Source organism: Thunnus maccoyii, chromosome 19, assembly GCF_910596095.1.
Source record: "Thunnus maccoyii chromosome 19, fThuMac1.1, whole genome shotgun sequence".
Taxonomy (NCBI): domain Eukaryota; kingdom Metazoa; phylum Chordata; class Actinopteri; order Scombriformes; family Scombridae; genus Thunnus; species Thunnus maccoyii.
In genome coordinates this window covers 18789853-18817147 of record NC_056551.1, presented here as the reverse complement: position 1 = coordinate 18817147, position 27295 = coordinate 18789853, and the positions used below count along the sequence as shown (strand labels likewise).

General features: G+C 39.4%; 1 protein-coding gene across 3 annotated transcripts in view; it reads right to left on the bottom strand.

Moving 5' to 3' along the window:
• The window catches only part of arhgap24 (Rho GTPase activating protein 24), a 72313-nt gene extending 45512 nt beyond the window's left edge, over nucleotides 1–26801 (bottom strand). Inside the window, exons 1-2 of one of the 3 annotated variants that reach the window (XM_042395495.1) lie at nucleotides 26342–26801; nucleotides 14656–14880 (exon numbers count right to left, since the gene is read on the bottom strand). In XM_042395495.1, coding sequence (XP_042251429.1) covers nucleotides 14656–14865 — 210 coding nt within the window. In that variant the 5' untranslated portion in view covers nucleotides 14866–14880; nucleotides 26342–26801. Of the gene's footprint in view, nucleotides 1–1037; nucleotides 1071–14655; nucleotides 14881–26341 lie in introns of those variants that run through there. The other 2 variants (XM_042395498.1, XM_042395501.1) reach the window with 2 other exon arrangements.
• Between the last annotated feature and the right edge of the window lie 494 nt (nucleotides 26802–27295).

The following is a 27295-nucleotide window of genomic DNA, read 5'->3' as shown; positions in this document are numbered from 1 at the left end:
ATATGACAGCTTATAGTTACATGTAAAACATATGAACTGCTCTTTGAATATATGCACTGTTTTAGAATAATCAATCCGACATTATATGAATATTGAATATTGTACAATATAGATGATTTATACGACTTGAACACAATTCAGCTGCCTTATTAGTACTTTTACTTGTAATGGAGTATTTGCACATTGTGGTATATGCTGTCAGGGATTTTTTTTAAAGCAAAAATGCAAAAAAGTTAGAGATTCTGACTTTTTTCTTAATGTTGTATGATTGTAAACTTATTATTTTTGAGTTTTACACTGATCGTCAGGCAAAACATGCGATATGAATGTATCAACTTGGACTTTAGGAAACTGAGATGGCCATTTTTCACTATTTTATGGCAATTTTGGGACCAAACAATAGTCAACAAACAATAATAATTGGTAGATTTATTACAATAATGAGCAGTTAATAATAGTCATCAGTTGCAGCTTTATTTTTCCTGAAGTAAAGAAAAGGGTAAAGACAGGTTCTGAATACTTCTTCCACCACTGAGTTATAGACCAAATACTGGCTAAATCACACACTCAGCAATTTCATAACCCCATTCGAACCCAATTATTTTCCAAACACAAAAAAATATTGTAATGGTAAAAATTGATTAAAACACTTTATTATGTTATTTTTTCTGTCCATTCCAATGGACGGAGAATCTGAACGTGCAAAACCTCCTACAGTAAAAATGACAATACATAGTCTTAAGAGACCTTTTTCAACAAAAAACATGAGTTTATTTATATTTCAATAAAAGTTAACTCATCTCAATGAATAAAGTGATACTTTAAAATACATTGCATATATATTTTGTATTATTTTAACAAACTTTCAGATCCCGCCACCATTCCAATGGACAGATTTTTCTTAAAACGTCTTGCGTAAAAGCTATAAATCTTTCATATATTTTGACATATATAAATATTAAAACATCTCATGTTTACTTTCAACACAGTTTACACACGAATCATGTACTTTAACAATATATTAAAATGTTTCTTACACTTCCTCCTTGCCTGACAGTCGGCCATGCTTGCTGAAAAAGGGCGTGTGGCTCTACTGCAGTCCACTTTAGATGAGGTGGAACACTGTGATTGGCTTATAGACATCCAATCAAATAAGTTTGTGCATTTGGGTGGAGTCTGATAACAGTGATCATAGAGCTCGACATGTCGATTGAGATGGTCGGGGGATCTGAATCAGTTAAGTAATTACTGAGTAAATTACCAAGTGTTAATCCCACGGTATGAGAATTACCCAGCAGTCACTTGACCTGGTGAATAATTACTGCGTAGTTTAATATTCTTCACTTCCCTTTGCTAGCAAATAGTTTCCTTCTAATTAGGGTGGCTGTAAAAAGAATTACAAGCAGTTTAAGTCAAACCAAACAACCGGTTGCTGGCCGACCCTTCATGCACTGAAACAGTGACATTTCACTTGATTACAAACTAGTGCCACAATTCAGCATATGATGGTCATTAGAGTGACCTCTATCTGGGTTAATGCTAATGCAGACAAGATGTGCATCAGTGTCAACATCAGTATTAAGGACCAACACACATGAACAGGATCAGAGGGGAGTCGGTTTCCTTCCTGCTGAGAGAGAGAGATCTTTAATGAGCCATAACTGTGACAACCAGGAAGTGGAAACCCTACCTGGGGCCCCAGATGAAGTGATTTAAAGGAGGGTTATAAAAATTGGACAGATATGCTCCAAAGTGGAGGACTGAGGCGGAGAAAGAGCCCGTTTGATGTGGTTGTCAGCAAGAGAATCTGCTTAGCTTTAATATCTCAGGATTAAAAGCGACTTTAAAGAACGTTTTTTTCGGTTAACACAGATCTTTTTTGTCATGCACATTGCACTGATCCTAAGGAAACAGGAGATGACTTCAATGAATGGGTGCGTGTGTGTGTGTAACAGACTTCATGAATGTGTGCCTTTTTGTACTAATATGTTCTTAAAAAAGAAGAAAAGGGCCTGTGTAGTTGCTCCAGTAAAACCGCAACACCATGGATATTCCTCTCCTCCGTATCTTTCCCACAGCCACACTTTACATACTGACATCCTCCCTGGTGGCCTTTTGTTTGCTGCAGACAAACCCAACCACAGACAGAGTAATATTTACCCAGCAGAAGAGTAAAGTAGCCTGGCCCAACCCAACAGAGTAAAAAAAATAACAAAAAAGAAACTATTTTGGGGTGTTTTCTGCATTTTTATATTGTTGTTAACAAAGATGAGGTCATTTTTGGAAATGGTGCAGTGACACAAACCTTATTATCTTTTCATTTCAACGACAACTCTTCACACACATGCATATGGGACACAAAAGGCTCAGAGAAGTCTGTATGAGGGAAGCAACAGCATGAGGCTCAGTCTTGTAAGCATCAGCGCGCAGCCTGTCAGGGGGCTTTTTTCTTCTTTTTTTTTTCCAAGACTGTGGCTGAACAGTTAGTCCAGCAGTATGCTCCGAATGAAATCAAATTTGTTGAGTTCTCAGACTGCAGGCAAATGCAACAATACAGACTGTGACTCCAGCTCTGTTTATTTAATGGCATCTGCACAAGTTTGTCTGACCAGCCTGCACAAATTGCAGCAATTAAATCGAGATGTGATGTTCTTTTGGTAATAAACCCGATGTTTTATCTCAGTGAAGATGCAAGATTCAGGTTTGTTTGCAGAACTGACAGTTTTAAGGGTAAACTGTTTGTTGTTTTGATTTATAACATTATCACTGTGTGTCTTCTGCATGGTCATATTTTCCCCATCGTGGCTGTTGTACATTAGGGCCACATTTCATCAGCATATGAAAAAGAAAAAGAGAGAAGGACGAGCCAACAATCTTTCATCCCTTTCTCTCTCTGCGTGTGTGTATTTCCATGTATACTATATGTGTGCATTTTTGCCCTCATGATTTATCCAAACAAACCATATCTTTTTCAATATGGGTCTCCTGGGAAATAAGCAGCTTGCTGGATCAACTGGCGAGCTGCCCCATAAGTAGGTCCCTATGCAGTTCGCCACCATAGCTAATCCATGAGGGCCACTTGTTGTGTTAACCTTTGGATAGGACAAGCATTTGAAATAATTAATGTGACATCTAAGTTTGTTTGGAAAACGTTAGGTGGCTCTTACTGCTTCTTGTTTGAGTTCCTGTTTCCTGAATGTCAACAACAGAGCCGGTGACTGACTGCAATTTTCCTTTAGACCTGTGATAATTAGTTTTTTGGAGACTTGGGGGCAGCAGAAACAAGCTGTAAACATAAAACTGACAATGTGAACGTAGCAAAAGGTTGCCTTTTTATACATCCAGTGCTTAAGGAGCAACATTATAATTTGTTTAGAGTCGTGTCTCTGGCCACCTGATGAATGAAGATGAATAAAGTCCAAAACTCAAACTTGGACGGTGCTTTTAGCTCTATTTTGGTCCCCACCACCTCCTGAGGGAAATATCTGGCTCTTGGCCACCAAATGCTTGACTATGCTCACCAGCTAGTCGCCAACTTTGTCTGTCTGTCGTTTGGTGCTGGGCGGTGGGTTATTATAGCTTTTCACTCATAACAACTGCCTGCTGTGGCCAAAAAAAAAAACTATGAAAGTGGTGAGAATGAACCAAAACAGTGAAGTTGCGGAACTCAAAACCAAACCAAGATGCTATGAAGCTCCGTACATCTGAGGGGAAGTGCAGAGTCAAGTGATTATTCTCTGGTTTCTTCACTACGAGCCACTCCTTCTCACATACACATAGTCCTGTGATCCATTGTTAATGTAAAAATATTAATTAAAGCCGGTTTAAGAATAGAAATTCTCATATCACTGGAATTTCTCCCAGAGTCTGTGTCTCTAGCATGAATAAAAGTTTAATTAAGTCTGAGGTTAAAGTAAAGTGATGACCTGAGCTTGTTAAATGATGATCTGATTTGATAAAGTAGTCTAGAAATAGGACATGTGGCAAGATAATAAAATGCAGAGCCATCTATTGTGCAGAAAAAAATTGATTGCAAACAGATAAATGTTCACATTGAAGTCAATTAACCAGAAGTTATTGGTATAACAGGTCATTTAAGTGCTCATTAAACCTTGGCCAGTTGATCAGCAGCCCTTTTATCCAATAATTACTGTCCTCCAGCTTTAGTGACCTTTCAGACACAGGGAGTCAAACTCAGCAGGAGACCTGGAGACGTTACGCTTTGCCTGTGTGGACTATAGTAAGTGTGTTCGTGCATTTGTCTGTCTATGTTCTTATTCTTTCTCCTATTTGAGCCTTTACTTTTGTCTGTGCCTGCTAGAGGACCTGTTTGTTCAAGTGGCAAAGAGTTGCTAATGGTTGTTCTGCTCTGATCGCTCCACCGAGTCCATCAGTCCAATAAATGTCATCATTACTCCTCGGTTATAAAACAGGTAGCTCTGGTCCTCAGCTCTAACTGGCTGAGCCACTGTAAAATACTCAACTGTGACTGCATAACATTCACTAAAAATATTAATATGCCAGTCAAACGCAATGGGGTGGAGAAAAAAATTGAGGACTTCTCCATTAATTTTTATTTAATTGGTGGATTAACTGTGGGTGAATGATGTGAGAAATTAGATGTAATAAACCAGGAGTAGATGGCAGTCAGGAGATTGATATTAATGAAAGAGGAAAACAAGGGGCTGTTTGCTGTGAGCTGTTTGCTTAAAACTTTGAGTGGCAGACAGACGTGGCAGATGTGATTTAAAACAGTAACTAAAGAAGAAATATATATTTTTTGGCCACATAGAAGAATGGAAAAACCTCAACGCTAAGGAAACATATTACCTTACGTGGTGGTCTGTACAGTTAGTACACCTAAATGACCTACCACTTAGCCTATAGGTATTTTTGTTAAATTTCAGGGGAAAAATCAGTTAAAGCACAAGATGTATCATCATAAAATAAGGCTTTAACGGTGGCAGAGTATGAGAAAATCACATAATCTCTTATACTAAACAAACACAACACTGGACCTTTTAACAAATCTTTGTGTAATATGCAAGAGAAACTGCCACAGAGACCTATAAAAGCAAACAAGGACTGAAGCATGCTTCTTTGACACACACAGTAAATCCATCAAAAACCACAAGATCCCTTTAGACAAAAAAAAAAAAAAAAAAAGAGAGAGAGTCAAGAGTGATTTATGTGCAAGTGGCTGGAAACACACGGTGTCCTGTCACTTTCTTGCAGAAATACCTGTCACTGCTGCTGCCGCTGCAGCTGTTACCGCCTGCCTGATGCAGATACCTTTTTATCTCCATCCAAAGAGAACTTATGTTACATATATAAAATTTCATACTGTTACTTCTGCCTAAACCAGAGCTGCTTTTTTGGAAAAACTACCAATAACTGCACAGCACATCAGCAGAGACACCTAAAGGAAAACCTGTCTTGCTTTAAATCTCAGTTTAGTATACCAACAATAGTTCTTACATAACTATTTATTAATATTCATGAAATATACTTTATGTATGGAGGACTATACATAATGTACATTCTCCAGATGCATCGAATAGCTCACTCAACTTCTCTGCAGTGCCGAATGTCTCTCAATGTCTTTAGTTAATCTTATTAAATACAAGAAAAAATTGTAATGTCTTTATGTAACCTTATTAAAGGAGGAGTGCTTTTTTGGCTTAATGAGCTTTAAGGATTTATCTTCTTCTAAGGCCAATAAAATACAAAACATATTCAGACTTGAAGCACCGTGTCATTGTAAGGGCATACTGCTGATCATTCTGCATACTGATGGTGATTAGGCTCCAGTTGTCCTCACTTTTCTTAAGTTGTGGTATGATTTGTGACCAGCATGATGAGAGGTTCTTATTAGGAAATATATAATTCGTCTCACACCTCAAGGCAATTTAGTTAACATGCTTCCTGTGATTTCCTGTGACTACTGCAGCATATTCAGCTGCTACTCTCAGTTCCTGTATATTTGCACCTTTTAAAACTGGAGCACAGCTGCAGGAGACACTTTGGCTTGCAAAGTATACAAATAGCCCCCGACAAAACATAGGGAAGGCATATTCCAGCTCATCAACCATTTCCCAGTGAAATTAGTTTGTGTCTAGTTTAGCTGAACTCTCAGCACAGTGTAGTCACACCTTTAAAACTGGAACACAGCTGCACCAACCACAGAACAGAGAGAAAGCATATTCCCCCTCATCTTGCACTGTAGTTTGGTTATGTTGTGTCCTATACTGAATGAAGGATCAGTTACCAATATCCAAGCATCAAATAATAAATAATAGTGGACACCCTTACTGTTGCAAGTTTAAAATCACTCCACGAAGAATAAAGTGGTCCACAGTCCACAAATCAAACTTGACTGTCACAGCTTTATTAAACCAGGGAGAAAGAGAGAGATGTGTGAATTGAAACATCTCTTAGCAGACTGCATGGAGCCTTCGATGATAAACATCCTGGGCTCTTGGAATTGTAACAGGCTATCAAGATAAAAACGAAGCTTAGATATACAGTATATCTTCTAAAGTGATAATGTGATGAAGTTTAGTTCAGCTAAACCAAAGGAAATAACGACACAGATAAAAAGATTAAAAAAAACGTTTGGTAGGTTGTATGAATGAACATACAAGCAAGAATGTGCACAGCAAATTTCATGGCAATGAATGAATGAGATATCTTGCATGTAAAGTTTAGTTTTATCCGGAGAGAGGAGATTTTGAGGACATGATGAAAGCAGGGTCCCTGCCTGGGGAGCATGTATATGGTACCCATTCATTTTCGAGATACCTTGTCATGGACCAGAGTGTTGGTCAATAAGAATATCTGTGCAGTCTATAGAGCAATAGTGGTTTTATTACACCACTTTGCAAAGTCCTGAGATTTATAGCTTTAATAAAAAAAAAACTATTTTTCCAAGCTGTGGCCTGGTGAAACAAAACTCTTATAAAAAAACATAGATGCAACAAAATCCCATAAATCTGCAGGAGTAATTTTGGACAGCATTTTGTATCAGTGGAGATGCTACTTGCATGGTCTGTTACTGTTCAGGGGACATATAATCCCCTTGCAATAGACATATCCAAAAACATCTCACATAGAAATAGGAGCAGTACTTTTGCATTAGTGTGATACTGCATTGACTAATCTGTGGCAGTGTGAGAAAGGAGAGAAAGGTCATTTGAAAAGTTACCTATAAAGCATCTTTGGATTTAGTTAATTCCGGTACTGTAGAACATTGTGTGTGTTTGTGTGTATCTTTAAAGTATTTGTTGTCTGCACGTATATAGTGCATTATCAATAAGTCCTTGAACCGCAGCGATCAGGGTTGAAGTAAGGCTACATGAAAAAAAAAAAAAAAAAACATCCAGAAGAGGAGACATCTTTTGTGCATTTCTGATACCTGATTCTGCTCTCAGACCTCCCTCCAGGGCGTCTGAGAGGACACAGTGGAGCGGATTATATGTGATAAACTGATACTGCTGATGCACATTTTTGTTTGACAGGTCCCTTCTGTCGCTGACTGGGGACTGACTGAGCAGTGACCTGCCACACAAAATAAGAAGCACCTACGGTTGTTTGCATATGGTAGCTTGAAATAGCTTGTCAATATTTGATGCTGTTCACGTTTTTTCAATTACATGACTTGTAATTAGTAACCTCAACTATTAAACATGTATCACTATCACCACAGAGTAACTGGTGTTGTCTTGTGCCAAAAAATTGGTGCTATTTCTTTAAAGGTGCAGTGTGTGGCATATAGCGGCGAGTTTGCAGATTGCAACCATAACCACCCCTCCTCCTCCCCCTCCAAGAATATAGGAGAACCTACGGTGGCCACGAAACTTGCGAAAAATGCAAAAGGCCCACCCTAGAGCCAGTGTTTTGTTTGTCCATTCTGGGCTACTGTAGAAACATGGTGGTGCAACATGGTGGGCTCCGTGGAAGAGGACTCGCTCCCTTTGTAGATATAAAAGTCTCATACTAAGGTAACAAAAACATGACAATTCTTATTTTCAGTTGATTATACACTAATGAAAACATACATATGAATATTTTATTCCACTTCTGCCCCTAAATCTTACACACTGGTGCTTTAAGTTGAATCTGCGACAAAGATTTGTAGGCCATTTGGGAGCAGCGGAAACAAATTGCACAAAAGTGAGATATTACCACACTTTTAAGTTAATATGGCAAGCTTTTTAGCAAACAGTTGCCTATCTACACGCTCAGCAGATACACAGTAGATTAGCATTCATTTGGAGTTGTGTTTATAGTTGAATGAATGGCTGAAAGAATTCAAGTCCAACAGGTTATTCACTCACCTTTTAGCTCGGTCTTTGGTCTCCACTAACTCCTGAGAAAAATTTCGATCTCTTAAGCTGATAAATGCTCTGCTGTCTTGACCTGATAGCCGCTAACTTTCTTCTGTTAGGTGCTGGTGCAAGTAGCGCTGTTTTTCACTGAAAACAGCTGCCTGATGTGATTGAAAATGACTGATGAGAGTGAACCAAAACAGAAAGATGCCATGAAGCTCAACAAAGCTGAAGGGAATTGCGATATTGGGATAATTCTCATTCATCACTAGAAGCGACCCCTTTGACATACAAGTAGTTATTGGATCCATTGTTAATACAAAAATATTTATTATAGCTGCTTTAAGTGAGCTACAGACATTAATCACTTATTGTACTATTCTATTGTGTAGGATAATACACTGGCTAATACATCAAGGCGATGTGAAGTGAAGTATTTTAAGTCAGACAAGGTCTCTGCCCCGAGGATACCAGCCGTAACCCCTGTTGTGTGTGAAGAATTTTGATGTGATTCAACACTCAACACAGCTCCTGCACCAGCTGCGCACTCACTTCGTGTTATGAAAATGTGCTTCCCCACTTGTACAAATACCACTACACCTGCACATACCTAAAATTCATAGTTGTGCCCTGTTACCACCTTAGGTACTAGAGATGGAAAAAGTACTCTGAGAAACAGAACTTGCAAGAACTTGTTGTCCGGCGAGAGTTGATTGACTTTTCCATCCATCAGTACAGAGCTTATTAGACATGCAGTCACCATGCAGCAGTCGCAGGGAACAGTCTCTGTATTTGGTCTGCGCACTAGGAATACTGCCAAGCAAAGCTGTGTTTGTTAATGATATATTTTTTCCCTCTCTAATGTATCGAGCTGTTAAGAAAACATCTGTGCAAAAATATTGCTGTCCAACCAAAGTAATAATGCCAGGAACAAGAGAAGGTGCGATAAATGGCTTCTAGTAAATCACTCTTGCCAACTTTTGTGATCAGATGGCATCATGCAGCCATGTTCACACACATGTATGTAGACTTAATGTGACACTTTAATGTGAATTTTGTGTTTGGATCTGTTACCACAAGATGATGTCAGGCATGCTGTTAATGACGTATATAGGAACGTGTTCAGATAATGTCCACGTTATTGCCTACATTCCTCTGACACTCAGATACAATAGGAGTAAGATCACATCTGAGTGTGATGTGCCTCAGTGGAGCCTTAAGACCTTATGTGCTCTGCTGTTATCAGATGGTATCGGAAAAGTCACACTGACAAGACAAAAGTAACCATCGTCTGTGTTTGTCAATGTCAAAAGTGACTTCACTGACTAAAGAGTTACTGTAGCAGTGAAGGTCGGACAAATGGTGCGGTGTTAATGTTTCATCAAAACAGCCGTAAGACGACACAGTCTTGCAGTATGAATAATTACTATTTATTTACTTCTGTTAAATGCCAAGGTCAAATGGTTTCCAGCTCAAAGGGGGAAACAAAAGATTTTCAGTGCATTATTGCACTGTTGCATTATTGATTTAATGCAATTTCTCATTAAAAGCCAGCTACTTTTCTTCAGATCATTTTGTCTGAGTTCAGACATGGCCGCTTTGCGCCATGAATATTAATGACCAACTTGTAAGACCTGTTGTGACTGGAATCGTAATATCCTAATCAAATTTTAATGGCTCTTATTTCTTAATAAATTATAATAAAATGGAATTGGTTCAATGTATTCGTTCACAATTCTGCCATTCATTCATAATGTTACCTCATTTACTTCAGTGGCATACAGATAAAATGCAAAGTGGTTCGAATTACAATAATCATACCATTTCACCCACTGAATGAATATGGTCTTTGTTTATAGCGCAGGCAGATGAAATTTGAGTGTGTATGTGTGTGTCTGTGTGTTTGTGTCTAAGAATGTGAGTGAGTACATGCATGCTTGTGCGTGCATACATCTCCATGGACGAGTAAGGGCAGGCAGATGGCATGTTGACGCTATAAGCCCACACGTGCCATACCCATGCTTTTCTGTGACCTTTCACCTCCATCTGACTCCCATTCTTCAGATTCCACACGTTGCTCAGAGAGGTTTGGCCTGACTGTATAGGGCACCAATAACAACATGGTCCCTTGTAGTGACAATAATAATACAGTCTCACTATTAGTGTTATCTACAAACATCAGAATTTCTCTGAGTGGCCGCACTTGAGAACAAAACCTCATCCATTTAGTTATAAAGTATTAATTTTGTGTCCTGTTCTTGGGACCAATGTAGTTTGTATGTTTGTGCACTTTTGATGCACAGTATGCGTACTATCCAGTGTGTATTGCACATACAAACACACAAAAAACGGACACGACATTATGTACACTTGTTGTGTTCTTTGTCTTTTGCTGTGCCTGAAATCACTCCTTCATTCATTCATTCTCTACTTGCAAAAAGTCTACATGACAAACCTACACGACAAAATATACTACTGCCTTCCAAAAGGACACATATAGTATGAGCATTTTCTGATCCGGTGTCCCTATTGGCAGGACGACAGCATTTGTCAGTGCTTACCAAAAAAAAAACCGACATTACAAAAATGATTTATATTAGAGTTTTGTGATCTAAGGTTAAGGTTTGTGTACGTTGAGGCAACGAAAACTACTTGGGTATGATTAGGGAAAGATTGTGGTTGAGATTAAAAGAAACCAACGCTGACCATTGGTAGGAAAGGGGATGAAGATCATGTACTGTAAATTGGACACTTTGTCTGCTCAACCATCCACCTGCATTCACATTCATGGTCCCCAGTTGTTGAATTTTACTGATTTTGGTCATCCCTTGACTTTTCCTCTTGTACTACCATGAGGTTTTTGGATTTTAGTGAAATTACTCTACAAATATTGGATGAATTGCCATGAAATTTGGTACAGATATCTATTTTTCCCAGAGGATGAACTTTTCCTTTGATGCCACCATGAGGTTTGACATTTGCGGTTTTGAGTGAAATGTCTCCTAAAACTATGGAAAGGAATGCCATGAAATTTATTAGACATTCTCCCTCAGGATGAATCATAAAAACTTTAGTGAGACAGCCCTTTCCTTTGGCACTACATTTTCTCAACTGTAGAACTTCCGTATTCCTTCGCATGTCATGCCGCAGATCAGCTGTTTGGGTCAGAAAGTGCTGCTGTGGCGTAATACAGCGCGCTGCACTGCTGCTGGCCCCGTTCACAGCAGTACATTCTGTGCCTGTGCTCTTGCCTGCTTCTCCAAACTGGGGGGGTTGCCGACCCCCATCCACTGCAGGTGATACACTGATTATGGATGACTACCTCATACAACCCCACTTCAAAAAAATCCAAATTTAAACTATCCCTTTAACAGCTGATCTAAATACGGCTTCAGACTCCTTCTTTATATGCTCAAGGCTCAGGACAGGGAATTTTAACTCCACTGCACACACTCACAAGTTAAGAGATGTTTCTATATGCATTTGTGTATTTGTGGCTGTGTTTTCCTTAATCTTGAACATCAGTGTTAGAGGCTAGGAACAACTTCTGTCAAGGTTTCCTCTCCTCTTTGCCCTACTTCTGTTCTTTCTTTCTGGATGGTGAAAAACTGTGTCTTGTTAAAGTGTTGTTTTTGTGCTGTTCCATGCTTCTTTGCTTCAGAGGTCATGGAGATTTAAAGAGTTTGAACACACTGCTCTGTGCCTGACCTAGTTTTACTGAAATTTCCCATTCTCTGTGAAAAGTAGTACTTTTAGGTATCTGAAATTTATGGCTTTGTTTCAGAAGTAGGGCAAGAATGGAAAGTTGCGAAACAGAGAGGCGCAAGTGTTCCTCAGGTAGTTGATGTTGTAGGGACATTAATGAATAACATTTCTGGGTGGATAAATAGCCTATAGATGACAAAATATTTCAAAGGGTAACAAATTGTTTCCTGCCATTTTCTGTAAATTATTATGAAGAAGTTCTCCTTAGCATTTGCATCATTCCCTAAGGATATTCACAGCATCAGAAACTTGAGCAAAACTGTTGGTGCTTTTAATATATGACCACACTCCATTTTAAAGACACTGCTTAGGAGCTGGAGCTGTACCCAGAAATAGCAGTGAAGAATATCTCCTCTCCCTGTAGCTGGCCAGCGGCCCACCTTCAGGTCTGGTGCTTTAACCTTCAGAGACTTCTGCAGCTGATGTGGTTTGGGTTTGGCTGAGCTGAGGTTGCTGGGAAATCATAAAAGTGTGGGTAGATGAGCAGAATGAAGATTTCAATTGTGTTCAAGTTTCCATCGGAAAAAGAGGATATTGTTTGGGTGGAATACATATTAAAAGAGGTTGTGGTCCTTTGCGTATTTTCTATGCAGACAAAGAACAGAGCTACTGGAATTAAAACGGCTGCAAAACATACCAATCCATGATAAATAACTGAGTATCAATGAATGAGTAAAGGATAATAAAGGAAATAACTGCTAATTAGATAACAAGCAGAGTTTGAATTACTCTGAATCAGATGCATTAATTGTAAACAGACTGCTAGTTACAATGTTAATGAACCTGAATCTAATTAGTTCCCAAACAGATGTGAATCTGCACACTGACTAATCACATAATCACTCTCATAACGCTGAATCTGGCGCTAAATGGAAGATTATAAACAACTAACAATTCCTTTCTTATTACGCAAACACTATATAAAAAAATCTCATAATGAAAAGAGCTAACAGAATGTTTTCTTTCTGTGTGAGGCTAAGCTAACGCAGGCAGAAGAACTTTGATTTACTGGTCGCATACAAAGATGAATTGTAAGCTGTGCTTGAGTTGAGTTTTCCTATATTAAATGAATAGTTTGACATTCTGTTTAGTTTATTGCTAAGAATTAGACAAGAAGATTGATACCACTTTCATGTAGTGTATGCTAAATATAAAGCCAAAGTCAACAGGTGATTAGCTTAGCTTAGCTTAAAGACTGGAAACAAGGGGAAACAGCTAGCTAAAAATCCACAAACAGTACCAGCACATCCAAAGCACACCAATTAGCATGTTATGTTTATTTAGGAATTAAATCTAGTTGTGCTGTTTTGTTTTTCTTTTTGGAGTATTTCCCAGAAAGTCAAACTATTCTTTTAATATATACGTAGGATCTGTATTTGTAACGTGCATTTAGTTTTCCTTGACACTCAACACAACATAAGTACCATAAATCAGTGACAACAGATACGCTACTAATTTTCTTTACCTAAGTTGTCAGGTCAACTTCACCAAAGACAATTTGTTCAAAACATGCAGAGCCACATTGAACTGACCTTGTGGGATTAATTATTGATCCCTTCTCTTCCACATTTCCACATTTCTGTGATTTTGCTTTGTAATGAGTATCCGAAGTCTGTCAGGCTGTGTCTTTGTTCAGTCTACACATGCTCAGTGAGAGAGGCTGCCTGGTTACAGTAACTTTAGAGATGGCCTTATTGTGTGCATTACTCATTGTCTCCTCCTCTTTCAGGATAGCTCTGTGTGTTGGCTTTGGTGAAAACAAGCTCACAATAGCTAACTTTGAGTTATAGTCAACTGTCAAAACAACCAGACTCATTTGAATCAGAGTCAGATGTTGCGATCTTATTTGGCTGCAAGATGCATCTGCTGTGTAGACCCCAGGCTTCCATTGTGACAGTGACATGGCGCTTCTTGTGATGTTTTGGTCAAAATATTCACTCAAACTCACATTTTCCATGTATGTGAAACCAGCAGCAACTATTTCATAAATTGCACAAAATGACAGAATTACAAGAACTGAAGCGTAATTTTACATTCATAGAAATAAATCAATAAAGTGGAGTAAAAAAAGCAGTAGAATTCATCCATTAACCACAACACCTCTTACTGCAATTTGTTACACGCTGTGCAAGTAGTCTGAATGAAAGGACTGTGTGTCCAGATGTGTCTCTTTCCTTCTTCTATCTCTGTGTGCCAATGTGCAAACTTGTTCCATATCAGTTAACCTGACTCAGAACAGCTGCAGCACACGGGAATCAAATAATTCCTAAAAATTCCACCTGCAATATGCATTTTTGAGGTTAGCTGACTGCTGAACACATCAATTTGTAAGTTTGATCAGCTCAGAATTGATTTGCTGATTTAGCTGAGTCTAAGGGTGTTTTCAAACCAGTGTTGTTTAGTCCGGTTGAATCGGACTCTGGTTCATTTTCCCCTTTAGTGTGATTCGTTTGGGCAGATTGGCCATTTAGTCACGGAAAGACACAGCAGTCCGTGAAATCTGATATATGCCATGATTTCATAGTTAGTAGGGATTAGTCTTTCAGTGTGTCTGCAGCCTTACCAGGGCTTTGGTCTCCTCCTCGTCTTTGTAATAGTAGAGCTGGTCCCCCCTCAGTACAAACCAGCGACTGTGCCAAGTCTTGACAAAACCTCCTTGCTTCCTGAGCCACCCACACCTGATGACACTCGGCCTCCCCTGCTTCTGGACCTCTGTGCTGGCCTGACCTCCGCTGCGCTGGGGACTGCTGTGGGAAACACACTGGTCGTCCATTACAGCTACTCTGATCTGCAAAAAGGAAAAACAGTTGAAATCTGTTAAGATTTAAAGAAGTTGCAAATTCCAAGTAGCCAAAATATAAAGTAAACAAACATATTCAGCAACATATTGCAAACAGATGATGCAGAATTTGTAAAATTTAAAGCTTGAAGTCCTAGTATTCTGCAAGATCTCAACCAATGCAGGAATGTACTGGTATGATAAGGAGAACTCAATAATTACAAACACCACAGTCAAACACGTGTAAAAAATATGTCAACAACAAGTGTGTTCATTTTTGCTATTCATTCAGTTCATTTAATGAAAATCATTTTCTCCCAAAATAGTTTCTACCAACTGTCCATAGCAGTCTGTGGATTATCCTGAATGACTGGGACATTATTTCTGAAAAGACACATTCCTGTTGAGCTTTTCAAATTTCATTTTTAATGCTACTGTATGAGAACCACATACACAATTATATTCATCATCATTCTTTAAAAAAACAAACAAAAAAAACCCCAAAACTATCTGCATGGCTAGATACCACTCACAATAAATTGGAAAACTTTTTGTCTTGTTTTTTTTGTCTTGAGATTTAGGTGAACCAACCCTTTAAAGGAATTTGGATCTTTTAGTTTAGCAGTAAATAACATTGTGTCATAATAGCGGTGTCCTGTGGTTTGCCTGTCGTGGAGCGTTATGGGGTATGAGGCAGATGGAGTGTTGCAAGCAAACCTTTGAGTTGAAACGTGGGTGGAGGAATTCATAAACCAGATAACAGGCCAAACCTCTAATCTGTTGTATCTACTTCTTGTGTCACCCACCTACGGATGTTGGCCCGCTAGTCTTTCTCTGTCACAGTGTAATATTTTGTCTCTCTGTCTCTTTGAAACCTCAACCTTTTTAAGTGTTTTGATGTTAACAGAACCCTTATTATTCAAGCGGATGAAATCTGATTTGAGACCTGTCCTGTACGGTTTAAGTATATGTACAAGCAACTAAAACTACTTTGTTATGGTTAGGTTAAGATCTTGGTCATGACAACTTATTTTCAAAGAGGACATATGCACATTTCCAGGTGCTATATTTATATTCTGGGACTCTACTGGAATATCTTTGCATGATTTACAGTTCAATAAACTCTTAATTTATCTGGCTCTTTATGCAGCCCCTCAGTTCAGCCTTTGTCTGAAACAGGCTGTTTTAACTCCTGTCTCTTTAAGGCCCCCCTGCTGATGAGCCCACTCTGTTCTGATTGGCCAGCTTCCAGAAGCTGCCCCTCAGCAGACTACGTAAACAAAGGATTTCACTTCTTTTTCTCGTTCTTCACTAAACTTCTCACATACATCCCTACATGTTCGAGTCCGATCCGAAAATATGTGAACAACCCATAGAACAAACTTAGCAACAACATTAGCAACAAAGGCTATAGAACGGACGGCCGTTTCTGGGCATGCACGAACAATCTGATGCCATCACAAAAAAAATATAGAGGTAATATTTCAAATGAACCATTCAGAGCAGGCTGAAGCCTGAGCTTTTGACTTGCATGGAGCATTTTTACATACGCTCACCAAGTTTCCGACCTTTGACCATCTTAAGCAAAGACATCCAACATCATAACAGTATAAAAATAAGAGAAAATCACAAAAGGCATGATGTCTGCTTTAAGGAAAGGTCTATTTGATGTGTTGACTGTTGGTACAAGAAAGCAAATGTACAGCGGTCTCCTTTGTCAAAGTCAGAACCCCCAGAAGGATTTGGCTATAATATATCTGGGAATTACTGATTCCAAGACAGTTTGTGCTGATACTGACAGAAGAAGATGATAAAAGTCATAGCTTACTTAATGCCACATTAAAATCATCATTCATTCTTCACTGATCCTCCAAAGGAAAATTCTGTTTTTGCATAGCCCTTTCCACAACAGACTCAAAGGTCAGGTTCACATAAAGAAAAGTGAAAGAAACGCTGGAAACTTTCAAACACTTACGTAGACTCATTTATAACACCATGCATGCAATGAACTGCCCTACACATATTATATCCATATGCATAATAGAAAACCTCAGCATCACTCAGTGACATATGCTACACGGAGACTGCTGCTGCCAGCTTAAAGCGTTGCCATGTTATCAGTGGCTCTGGTTGAGCTTGGTTTGGTGCATTTCCAAACAACCCACAGGTCCAGATGAGGACCAGATGCAGCCCTGCAGTGTTCCAGGCAGCTTTTGAGCAAGTGCAGAAGGGCTGCTGTGGTGATTTCAAAACTTTCTTTGGTTCCATGCACATGGGCCAAGTAAGCGTGTCCTATATGCATGTGCAAGCACAAACATGTTCTGCATTCCTCTAAAAAATAGTAGTTTTTCACTTGTTTTGCATCGGGGTGCCCATAACCTACTTATTATCTTTTAACCATCTCTACTTCATCTTTGCTGCACTAACATGCTGGATCCATGTGGAAAAAAAGTAGGCAGCACTCTGGCTTCACCAGCAGTGGAAAGCTATCATCTGAAATCAGTTCATTCAAAGGAAAATTCTTCATTTTGTGGGATTATTAGACATGTATTAGAGGGAATAACCTCTGTATCCCTTCTTCATCTTGCACACTTGATTCTGTTGGCTCAAACAATTTGAATGTACACACATGAACAGACACACAAAGACAGCATAAATCATAATCTACATGGGTACACCCATCTGTTGATGGAGTCACCTGCTGTGTTGCCAGTCTGGTGTAATTTCATGCCTCCTCCACAGGGCCTAGTTAACAGCACTGCTTGGACAGACCTGTGCTGCCGCAAATTGAAATGGTAACTTAATGTGAATAACTTGGAGCTGGCTAAGAGCAGAAACGCTATTTTAAATTTACATTACACTGTAGTCTAGTCCAGAGGTAATAAATGGCCTTAATGGACACATGGCATAATCATTACTAGATGTGTAAATTACCAGACAGATGGACTAAAATTAGTTGAATGTTAGTAGGTCTTTGCCTCATGCAGTATAACTGCATGATGAATTGTCACCTTTAGAAAGTTACTCATTTAAATTTTTATGCTCCTACTAAAAGCTAGTTTGTGCGTTTTAGTCAAACAAATCAAATAAAGTGATGAATCCTAAATGTAATGCACAATATGAAGATGAATTACAGTAAGATAAGCAACTGCTTTCAACCTGGATTGAAATATTGCATAAAGGAGAAGATATACAATTAAAAAAATATATGATTCTTCATTTCTATTTTTTTCAAATCTGGTCTTTTTACCATATATTTAACGGCCTGAAGTCTGACAATTAAAAGAACCAGTCTTAAAAGGGAATATAATTCTTTTATCAAACCACTTTGCATATAAATGGTGGCATTGCAATATTTCTCACTGACTCCCTCTGACTTTTTTACTTACTACAGTATAAACAGTTTGGTAGCCAGCACAACTATCACAATCTTCTCAGAAATACATCTGATTTGTGCACTAGCTAGCACATATGTTGTATAATAAATCATGCCATCACTGGGTGCAATGCAAGGCTAATGAGCTAGCTACTACCTAGTCTTAATTTCACTAACAAAAACTATGACTAAATATGTTTATCAACAACCTTTTTTTCCATGACTTAGACAAGATGATGATGACATCATTAAACATTAGCTAAGACTATGTCAACATGCAATATTGTTGATGAAAAAAGACGAGATTAAAATGTAGTTTAAAAATAGAAGCTTTACCAGAATCGCTCTCTCTCTGTTTCCTGTGCTGGGAACCACATCAGGACTACACCAGCATAATGAACACAGTGAGGAGTACATCAAATATTTTACAGATAGCAAGTTAACATTAACAACCATAACAAAAGGGCTTTGGAGAAAGAAACAAGCTGATATTTAGGCCCCGAATGCATTGCTTTATTAGAAGGGAAGCATTCTGGCCTTAAAATGGCTGGTAAGAATAAACCTGAAGAGACACATTAAGGCACACATTAAGGTAGGTTAATGTCTTGGTGGTAACATTAGGTTGTAACTTGACTTAAAAGAACAGGATGAGGTTGAATAAATATGGCAAAAACTAACAAGGACATTTGACGCAGGATTAAGACTAAGACTAACCAAAACTAGGAATTTAATAAAAGGTATCAAGTGTATCGTCCTTGTATCACAAGCTTGGCCAATAAAGCTGATTCTGATAGAACACAAAGCTGTAGCTATGACAGTAGGCAAAGCTTCAGATATGGATGTTGCTGCAAAGAAGCTACAAACTCTAAAACATCAATGCTTCACACACATCTTCAACCCGGCAGCACAGAAGATCTAAACAATCACCACAGTTTCGAGGTGGGCAACCAAGATTATTGTCACCAATTCAGTATCAGACCAAATGTGAAATATGGTCACAATCTCCCCTTCTGTTCCTGAGTTATCAAGTTGAATAATGGCCAGAAAAGTGTTTTTGCAGAACATTATGATGTCACAGTGAAGTTGACCTTTGACCTATAGGATATAAAATGTCATCACTTCATCATTTTATCCTATTTGTGTGAAACATTGTCATAATAAGTGTATGAATTCTTGAGTTATGGCCAAAAACGTGTTTTTTGAGGTCACAGTGACCTTGACCTTTGACCTTTGACCACCAAAATCTAATCAGTTCATCCTTGAGTCCAAGTGCACGTTTATGCCAAATTCGAAGAAATTCCCTCAAGGCGTTCCTGAGATACAGTGTTCATGACAATGGGACGGATGGACGGACAGATGGACGAACAAAGGAACGGACAACCCGAAAACATAACGCCTCCAGCTACGGCTGTCACTGGCACAGAGGCATAAAAATAGCTGAGCAAATACTTTTGTTTAGGTTAATATTCCTGACTTTTGTGAAGCCACAACCCAGGAGGGGGCTAAAAGCACCTGTTTTTCAAAACTGGATTTTACACGAAGCCATTCTTTTTGCAGACACTTCTCCAGTGAACCTCCCTGGTGGTGCCAGATGTGGCTGTAAGCACATTTATGAAGCAACTGCAAAGTCTCTGCAAGAACACATCACTGACTGTTATGTCCACTCAGCACATTTAAAACAGGCTCCCTGAGGTGTATCCTGTGTCCCTGTAAAACACCTGTGTGTGCAGGTGTGTCTGTACTTGTACCCTCTTGTGTGTGGCAGTATCTCTGTCCCCTGAGCCTCTGTCCCCAAAATAAGCAGAGGAATTAGATACAGTCTATTTTATTAATGCTTTTTCCCATCATAACAACAAGGTTGGAAAATGAACACTGAAAAACAAAGAAATAGGAGATCTAGCCTGAAACATGACAGGACTTTCATGAAAAGTAGTTTCCAGAAAAATACAATTTCACTTGTGAACCATTAACATATATATATTGTATATAAAAGGTGCCTATTTTAAAACTGATGCCTAATGTTTTTTGTTAAAAATATGCATAAGTGTATGTTACATTTAAAATTAGGCAAGACTCTCTTTACACACTAGACAGACAAAAGTAAACATAATTAGAGATTCACGATGTTTGGTGATGACATCAAGTCTGACTCTAGAATAATGAATGAGGCAGTATGGAGTAGCATTTAATATACAAAGTGGCAGTTTACATTACCATCAGCTCATGTCTTACAGACTCACTTAAACACTTGATCCTGTCTCAAGTGTAAGTGAACATCCTGAGTTGAAGAACATCTCAGAGTTTTCTCACAGCACGCCTGAGAACTTTGACCATACTAAGAACTCAGTGGGAAGAGTCACCCTGACCTTCACTATAAACAACAACACAGACAGCTACGCAAACACACACACACATACACACCACAAACACATACCGTGTACTCAAATGGACCACAAAGATAGTCACGAATCAGCCCCCTAGGGTTTTCTGGCATGCACTATCATTTCTTAGCAGGATGCAACATATCTGTGGCTCTGTGGCGCGTTGAAGAAATATTAATAAAATTCTAACTGCACAAGTAAAAAAGAAAAGAAAGGAGGGACTTCTCTATGAGGGGTACAAATCTTTCAAACCACGATTACTGTTTGGCTCCGTTCGCGCATAGAGGTATTAGTATTCTCTGTCTGTCTGTGTCCATCATTAAAATGGATACTGAGCCAAGCCTTCTCAGGTTCAGGCTCTCCTTCTTGTTGCTTTTAAAATATGCATCTGTCAGTGAAATCATAAAATATAGTTACTTGATGTGTCCTTAGTGATGAGAGTAGTTCTCTGAAGAGTCAAGAAGGTACTGAATTGTACAGTAAATCATTTTCTATTGTTTCCAGGGATACAACCATTTGATGTAAAGTGATACTTGTGATGATGAATCTATGAATGATTAAAACAGCGCTGCTTTTGTCCGGTGCTATGGGAGGAAGCACAGTTTCACCATATGAAGGCTTAAATAAAGTGATAGTAACCTTTACTCAGTACTCAATGTAAGTATTTTTTTCATGTGTAAATTATGTCAAATGCCTGATATGTTGACTGTATTGTAACATCGTAGTAATACACAAAGGTAATAAGGATACCTAGAGGTCTAAACAAGAAATGGAGTTTGATGAGATTGTAATATCTCTGAAATGTGATACCGCGTACCATATTGTCCACACAGAGCTGGTCTCACAGCATCAGGAGGTTGCCAGTTTCCAGTGCTTACACAGACTATTTGCTCCCCGTATGGGAAAGTACTGAAGCTAACGAAAAGCCCCGAGCTTCTGTTTGACACATCTTTGTTTGAATTGAACTGGTTCGGAGGAAAGGAGATTGAGGCCTCTCTTCACAGTCTGGCTCATCCTTGAGGAAATTAAAGTCATGCTAGGGATGATCCATCCTGTTCCTCCCAACGGAGACTATGCAGGTTAATGCCAAAACTGCCAAAAGTTTTGGTGTTAGGTAGATAGAGAGGCAGGAAATCTTCTGTGACCACAGGAAGTGGCCGGTCAACACAGCAGGGAACACTCTGTGGAGAGAAAGTCGGACTCAACAGATGTACTGCCTTTTCCATCCGGTGGTGTCCTTAAAGCATTTCACACTGGAATTTTCTGAGGAGTAATGGTGAAAATTTTTCAGTAAATCATTATTGTTTCAGCGTCTCTATCTTGATTTTAATCCCAAACATGATCACATTTTTCCTTGACTGTTGTTGATGAAAAATATAAGTAGTAATAGTAGTAAATAATCTCCTGACTGAAGCCTTAATGATTCACGTGTGAATAACAGACACGGGTTCTTTATTTATGTCCTTTAGCATGTGGCAGACAGTGCCATTACCATCTGTCTGTCTGCAGTCCTCAGTTTTTCATTTTCAGCAGCTGCTGTACTCCACACTGGCCTGAGTGCTTGCCAGTAATCCCCCTGCCAACTTTCCTCAGATGAAGCAAATAGATCTATCTATCTGTCTATCTATCTATCTAGCTATCTAACTATCTGTCTAGTTATCTGAATTGTAAAGGTCCCTCATCTAGCAGCATGTCGCTCGCAGTCGTTTTTCATGTTTTTTATGTATTATTCATTTATGGATTGAGAACTACACCTGAACTTCAGTATTTTGTTTATGCTGTAGAGATAGGCTGTCTAAACCCTTCTAAAAAGTTCCTGATACAGCAGATACACATATTATACCAACACTATGGGATACTACACACAATGTTATAGGAACTATCTGAGGAAACCTGTGATAGAAATTATATTTTACTAAAACTGAACTATTGTGCTGTAAAACATATTTAATTTGATTTTTAAGTTGGCTTACTGCAGCCAAAGTTAATCAATTAAAAAAAGAAATTAAGCGATTAATCCTTTGGTCTACACAATGTCAGAAAAAAATGTCTATGACTGTTTGCCAAAGCACAAGATGCAACATAAAATGTCTTGTTATGTCCAGACAAGCAGTCCACAACCCAAAAATACTGTCATAGTGGACTAAAGAAACCAGCAAATTTTCACATTTAAGACGCTGGTACCAGATAATTTTTGCCATTTTTCTTTAAAAAATGACTCAAAACGATAATTGGTGATTAATTTTCTGTTGATCAGCTAATTGATTAATTGACTAATTGTTGCAGCTCTACTCAGTATAACAGTACAGTTAAGGACTTTAAAAAATTAAGACAGATGAAGACTTTTGACTGAGCTATTCGACTCTCCAACAAGAAATGTAAAATGTCACCTCAAACAGTGGCTCCTGTTTAATCGTCCCTGAGCCAGTCCTGTAATCTGTCCATGCAGATAACTTCCATAAAACAACACATAAAATACGGCCTTTCCCATCTCTGAGAGACTCAGCTCACTCTAATGATGTCTCTTGCCTTTAGTGCACCAATAAAGTTTCCAGTAAGATGTGACCTGTGGACACATGGGATGCTTGTGCATGCAAGTCAGCGTGTTTGACAGCTGATTGAATCCACCTGGCAATGACATAAACTCTGCCTGTGTTTCATTAGCAACCATCTCTCCGGGGCTAATTCAGATCAAAGCCAATACATTTGACAAAAGTCTGCGGTCACCTAATAAACCTGTGATTCTCGTTTGTTTGTGCATGTGCACAAGCCACCTTATTACCCTACCAACAGCAGAAAACACCACAAAACATGCAACAGAGGAAACATGAACTTCACATTGCCAGTCAATGCTGTAAACCCTTTAAATATCTCCGAGCAACCTTCCCCCTTACAGTCTGCACAGTAGGGCCTCCATGACCTGCATGTGTTAAAGACAAATATAACCCTCCGCTACCAAAGCTGCTACCTCGAGAGCAGTCTGTTTCTGATAGATTCCTGCTGAAAAGTCACAGAGGTGAGAGGAGGGCATGTTTCTTGCTGCGCTGTTGCTGTGCTAATCGTTGGAGAGGATGTGAAAGAGGAAGGGCTTCACAGTGGTCACAGATGGAAGTACTCGCTCACATACACACACACACACTATATGTATAAAATAAAATGGATACATCACTCCATCCAACACATGCACAAGTCAGGTCTATCATAATTTAATGCTGAAGGGGGTTATGGTGAGGCCCTGATAGGAGGAAGCAATCATTCATTATGGGGGTAGGTACGTAGTCCGTGATCAGTCACTACCCACACACAACCAACTGTGAGTCACATAGAGATAAGTGGATGGATGGATGGACGCAGGAAGAGAGGGAAGGAGGTGAAGGTGGGCGGTATAATGTATCACAAACACAGAGGGATCAGTTCTTAGAGGTACTTTTTTTTTTCCTGCTTTCTTGCTGCTGAACTTCCTAATAAACTGTCAGGCTTTCTTGTATGAATCAATGTTATGAGTCAGTTTCTATTTTGTCTACACACAGATTTAGACACCATATGTGGCCCCCTTCGTAGCGTACAATGCAGCCCTTTTGGTATGATACACTCGTCACCCCCTCGCTGCCATCGCTGCCCCTCCCTCCTCATTTTCCTCCACGCCATGTGTCACAGTATGTCTGGGAACTGAGCAGCCCTGTGGAGAAATAAGGGTGAAGACTTGACCACTGACTCATTCTACATGTGTTTGACAGACTGTTACGAGTGATTGAATAATACTGTTGATGTGGTTATATTCTGTGAGGGACTGATGTGAATGCAGAGGGATATTTTCCGGACAAAATAAGATACAAAATGTGCAGTCACAGAGTGAGAGGGCGTACCGAAAATCAAACCTGGTGATCATAGTCTTTTTCACCAGGGATGTTGTTTGCTGTAGCAGTTTGGGGAAAGTGGAAGCCAAGCTGACTTTGCATTTTAACCTTCGTGAAATGTCACCTTGTTATACAGTCTCTGGGCGAACTTGCCTGCATCAAGTTAATTTAACAGATGTTAAAGGAGTAGATTCTTTCAAGCAGAGAGTAAGAAGACTGATAAGCCTGTGAGTGGTATCAATCTTCTCATCTATCTGTTTGCCAGTAATCGAATAAACATATTTCCCAAAATGTCCAATTATTCCTTTAAGGCCAAATGACCTCAAAATTTTCTTGAATTTTGATCTGAACTCCAGTTTTGCTGCAGTTTCTGTCATCCTCGTCTCCATCCCCTCCTCTCTCCCAATGAACAGATATCACAGAGTTAGACCTGGGAACAGCCGAGTGCAGCAGCTGACATGGGGAACCTGATCCCTGGGCTTTCCATCAGCACAGCTTGTGCACTGCAGACATTCCTAGCAAACAGGGGTAATCATATCTTCTCTCTTTCTACCTCATCTCCTACCTTATTTGCTCTCACATCGTCATTTTCCATTAACACAGCAGGTGGGGAAACAAGTTGCAGAGAGAGATGTCTCTCTGTTTCTTCCTGCCATTTTATCAACGTTTTCTCTCATTGTGCTTCTCATCCTTTTATCCTTAATGTTTGAAATCCTCGCTCATTTTCCTTTTTCAGCTCTTTTTTTTTCAATTCATAGTATTCTGTGTGTACTTGCACGCCACAACATCCTCGCGCATGCAGCACAACTAGCGCATTTATCCAGACATAATTGAGTTTCCCTCTCTGTTTGGCCAGCCGACAGCCCAGACAGGGGGTCGGTGTTTTGGATGGCATATGCAACGGTCTCGCCATCTGTATGTCCTGCACCACAATTAGCGAGCCCTTGCAAAGTACTGGTCTAACACAGCCACGGCAAGTGCACTGAATTTAAATTAAGAGACTAAAACCTACCTGAAAAGTAGAGAAAATTTGCTAATTGCTATGATGACTTGTAATAAATTGTTGTTTCAGTCATGCTGTTGCAGGCTAACAATGTAACAAATATGCTTTAGATAAAAATGATAGCTTTTACTAATTTTTGCAATATGTCTCACAGATTCCAAGCAGGCCCACCCGGGTGTGAAACATAAATATTACTGAAAGTTGTGCACTTATTTCCCCTGGTGCATTTCCTTCCCTCCCTGACTATGAAGCTTACTGCTGGTGACACCCCTGGATGAGTTGTGTCACTAGTTTAACACAGTGGAAATGTATCAGAGTAATGAATCATTCACCTAGTGATCAAATCCATTAGAAAATGACTGATGCTGGAATTTTGTTTATATAGTCCGATCCAAAAAAATGTTCAGTACTGGTGTATCATGTCAATGTTCAGTAAATTGAAAGCATTTTCTGACCTCTGCTCGTGTCGAAAGTAAATGACTCATGCAGAATATTACAGAAATCACAAATGGAAACTTCTGCTACAATATCCTGCTACATTAGAGGATATTATGTACACTGCACTATTCATACAAAGTTAAGTGGCAGGGATAGCTGCTTAAAATGTAAATTACATAACTTAAAGTGTCACTATATTCCTCTAAGATTGGATCAGTCAATCAGAGCATCTGTCTACAACATTTTTACATCCCTACTGTGCCAAAATGTGTGAAGATGTGTGAATGTGGCTCAGGAATGACGGGGACATCGCCACAAAAAAATCAACATTTAGGCAACGGTATACTAAAAATGAAACCTCAGATTCCACTATGAAACTGTGCAACCATAGCAACAACATAAACCGTAGACTCACCCTTCAAATAAACAGTCTAGTTGAATCCCTCAGCTCTGACGTGTGGTGATACACAAGTATTGTATCCAATCCAATGACAGGTAATCAATCAATAACAACAGAGATCCTGGACTGAGAGGAGCTGAAGTTGTACTCCAGCTCTTCTTCTGCTGCTGCTGCTGCTGCTGCTGCTGCTGCTCCTCTCCTGGACTGACTCAGTGTGTACAGAGTGGACTGAGTTAGCTGAGGCTCAAACGAGCTGTTATAAACTTTTCCTGTGACTGCTCACACCATCTGCATGCTGAGAAAGTCACTGCTGTGGACAGGATGGCTGTCACGGTCAGCACAGTCACACATGGGGCACCATTACAGCGGGAGTCCGCCCAGACACATGCACACCCACATGCACTCTCTCACATGCAAACACACACACTTGCTCCCAACACTGCAGCCCTAACTCCTCTAGTCATCCCGGCTCGTGAGACGCTCACACTCAGTCTGAGAAAACCGTGTGTGTTTGTTGGTTACAGAGAGGAGGAGGAGGAGGAGGAGGAGGAGGAGGAGGGAGGAGAGAGGGAGGGGGAAAGTGTGTGTGTGTGTGAGCATGTTTGAGGAAGTCTCAAGATGAGAGCTCTGACTGAGCAGTGCTCCAGCAGTGCAGCTGACTTTCTCTTGCATTTCAGATTACACACAAGCAACTGGCAGTTCTTAACCTCTCACTCACACCGTGTCTCTCTCATCTCAAGATTTCAACAGCCGAACTTTGATTTAGTTTTTAATTGTCACGATTTAAAGTGTGAAATATAAATCCTGAATTTCCCCACAAATGATTTGTGAGTAATTCAGCAAACAAAAACGGAAGGTTGCCCCCGTTTTAAGGTGTCTTCAAGATGACATATACAAATGACTGCGTACATGCAGTTCGACAAACATTTATTCAGTGACTCTTTCCTCACTTTGGTGCAAGTCCAGCTG